Source organism: Mizuhopecten yessoensis, unplaced genomic scaffold (assembly GCF_002113885.1).
Source record: "Mizuhopecten yessoensis strain PY_sf001 unplaced genomic scaffold, ASM211388v2 scaffold8507, whole genome shotgun sequence".
Classification (NCBI taxonomy): domain Eukaryota; kingdom Metazoa; phylum Mollusca; class Bivalvia; order Pectinida; family Pectinidae; genus Mizuhopecten; species Mizuhopecten yessoensis.
In genome coordinates, this window is record NW_018407582.1 from 48,172 (window position 1) to 51,511 (window position 3,340).

Here is a 3,340-nt window from a genome sequence, read left to right on the forward strand (position 1 = left end):
AGTACAAGGCAATACTAGAACAGTTGTTGGCAAGTATACAAGTACGAGGCAATACTAGAACAGTTGTTGGCAAGTATCCAAGTAAGAGGCAATACTAGAACAGTTGTTGGCAAGTATCCAAGTACGAGGCAATACTAGAACAGTTGCTGATAAATGTCCAAACATAGCACACAGTGCCCAATCATAGTTGTGCGGTAAGGCAGGGGACATGTATCTGACCCACAGATACCTGTAACTAGCACTTGTAACAGGGTGGGTATCTCTGAATTACAGTCGGTGAGAATTTTCACTAGCACTATTGTGGAAATATTCTATGTGGTGTACTTCATACTGCTGTCTCTATAGTCACTTTCCTGGTAGCTGATGTCACTTTCTTGGTTGTTGATGTCATGAAATGCTGCATCTGCAAAGAAAACCATTACATTTTATATGCTACCTAACACAATTAAATAATATTTACTTTGTGATTGAATTGTCTCCCTTATTTTTCGAAATTGAGATTCTACAATACCATGTACATTTATCTGTGTGGACATAAAAGGAGGTTGATGTCTCAGTATGACAATATACATTAACAGCAAACACTGGCTGATCTTGAATTATACTTGTCACATACGTTTGTTCTGTAGTATCTTTGAATTATCTTAGTGTGATAATTAAACAATGTTTAAAATCAGTGTGAAACTGTTAAATGCCAGCAGAGTATTTTATCCTGTAGTGTCGACATAAATCGGTATGCTTACCTTGGTGAATAACTTGATGCCGTATCGGTGGTGTATGTACTGGTTAGCACCCCTCTGTATGGTGATCAGCGACTGAGGTCGTGTCTGGACACATCGTCTGATATAATCCAAACAAGCGGTCTTCAAATCGTCTAATCCAAACTGTCTNGTTGTCAGATGTAATCTGAATACACTTGTATAGTGCAATTTATATTGCAGAAGTTCATGAAACTGAGGTTTCTTAATGGTATTACTGCTGACTGTAATCAAAACCTACCTGCAACACTTCTGGAGTCTACATCCACAGAGCCACAGTGGATGAACTGTACTATCTTGCGGAAGTCCTCGGGCTGGTACTTATTCACTTCAATGGTCAAACGGGATTGTCTGGGCTTTCTGGACTTCTTGGCTTCTTTCATACAGCGTTCATTCTTAAGGATTAGCTGGTACATAACCCTGAAACAATAAACAAGTTGTTACAGAAAAAGTAGTGATAGATTGTGCAATGGATCACAAAGGAATATTCTCCCGAAGTATGTTGGTTATTTGTTAAGGGACATTGTCTCGAAATCTGCCGGTAAAATGGTACAAAACAATCGTAAAAGAGTTGAGACCGTATAGTGACAAGGACCGGAAGAAATATATACTTATAACCATATCTTGTATGTTTTCTTATCATGTACATAATATATTTGATTTATTTTGTCAAATTTCATTTTTTTAAATAACTGTCTTAGCGGTGCCATGTCTCAATTATTGTACAGCGCAAGGATCCTCGATGAATGATATCTATGCACCCTTAACAATATTGTTTCCTTTTGTTTGGGCATTGTAGACCCTCTGAATTATTATTTGATAGGATTATGTCTTCAAGAAATACGTTGAACCAACCCACATGGTTGTATGTATGATGAAGCTTACCTGCTACGAGTTGATAGAATAGCCTTCACTCCATGGACGGGGACTTTAGTTGGCCCTACGAGGAATGTGACGTCACAAAGTTCTGGCATGGATAAGATGTATTTCAGGTGTTCACAGAAGGCGCTGGTGTTCTGGTACTTCACGTGATCACTGCTGATGTTGTCGCATTCCAAGCCCAATCCGTCGTCGACATCTTTGTTGTCGTCGTTGTCGTGTGGGGGAGATGATTCGGAGTCCGATGTATCGGCCGAGTCGTAGCCAGAGGAGAATCCTGAATAAAAAAGCGCATAAGTTATTTTCAACATTCACTTTACGGAATCCGTTAAATCTAGAAATCTTTCATCGACTCTGGTAGTGGATATTTGTAATGTTTCCAAAACAAGTTTTAGATGTCACTTAAAAGTTTTCAATTAGCAATATGTAAGGTAGCATATATATCTTTAATACAAATGATAAGTACAGTGTGTAAGGTTGCATATATCCTTAACTTTATCACAAGTTACAGATATACTGTGTAATGTATCATTCAACCTTAACGTTACACAAATGACAGGTATAAAATGTAAATTTTAACAAGACACATGCATAATGTGTAAGGTGGCATATCGCATAAACACAACTCACAAGTGTGAAGCGTAAGGCGGTATATGTTTTTAATTCTAATACTTATCACGCTTTTAAAGTAGCATATCGCCTTAACTCTTACATAAATCACAGGTATGATTTATATACTTAATTCTATCACGAATTACGGGTATATTTGAAAGATAGCCTATATACAATGTAAGGTAGCATACATCCTTAATTCTATAGCAAACTACATTTGCAATGCGGATGGTAGCATATAATCTTACTTCTAAAACATATCACATTTGTAAGTTGTATATACTTTACTATTTGTGTACCAAATTATATTTAATGCGTAGGGCAGCATATTTAAGGAAAGTAACTCTTATAAGTCATGCATAAGACTGATTGTTTATCATTTACCTTCAGATTCCGGCTGGTCGCTCAAAAGGCCCAGGTGATCACTGTCGACAAGTTTGGCGGTAGATTCGGTTCTTTCCATCGTTAAGATATATGTTGACTTGTGTTGTATTGTAGAGTATTGAAAGAGACGATTGTGGTGAATGTGATGGACATTGCGATTTTTATACCATTTTTGACAATTAAGGTAAGCAGTGACACGGAGTAGATCAGAAATGGTCACTTTACCTCACTGTCGAAAGTGACCGCTGTCTAGGCCACGTGCGACCGTCGCGTGACAACTTGATGTGTGTGTTTAACGCGCGTTGATCTGTTTTGATAACGGATTCCAAAGTGACCATGTTAGATTAGGATCTGTTGACATAATGATGCATTTAATGATATTGAAAATGAGTTACTAGACTTGTCAAACGGACACAAATATGTTGCACTAATGGGTGATTTTAATGCGAGAACTAAAGTCCTACCAGACTATGTTATTCCTGATCAAACTTTTCTTGAATCACTGCATATTACTGTAAATGATGAATTATACGCATACATGTATGACTTTGAAAAATTACCTGTATATCAAATTCCTTTGGATCGATATAGTGAAGATAAATGTAACCCGAATAACTTCGGGTATCAACTTCTAGATCTATGTAAAAGAACTAATTTATACATTGCTAATGGAAGAGTTGGAAAAGATCGTCATATTGGTAAAAAAA

General features: G+C 37.0%; 1 protein-coding gene across 1 annotated transcript; it reads right to left on the reverse strand.

Annotated features, from left to right (window-relative positions):
- Positions 1-988: 988 nt before the first annotated feature.
- On the reverse strand, positions 989-2,712 carry LOC110456073 (serine-enriched protein-like). The gene is made up of 3 exons (XM_021506614.1): positions 2,634-2,712; positions 1,644-1,914; positions 989-1,178 (listed from the first exon to the last, which is right to left on the reverse strand). The coding sequence occupies exons 1-3, from the start codon at positions 2,710-2,712 to the stop codon at positions 989-991; spliced, it is 540 nt and encodes a 179-aa protein (XP_021362289.1).
- Positions 2,713-3,340: the final 628 nt, after the last annotated feature.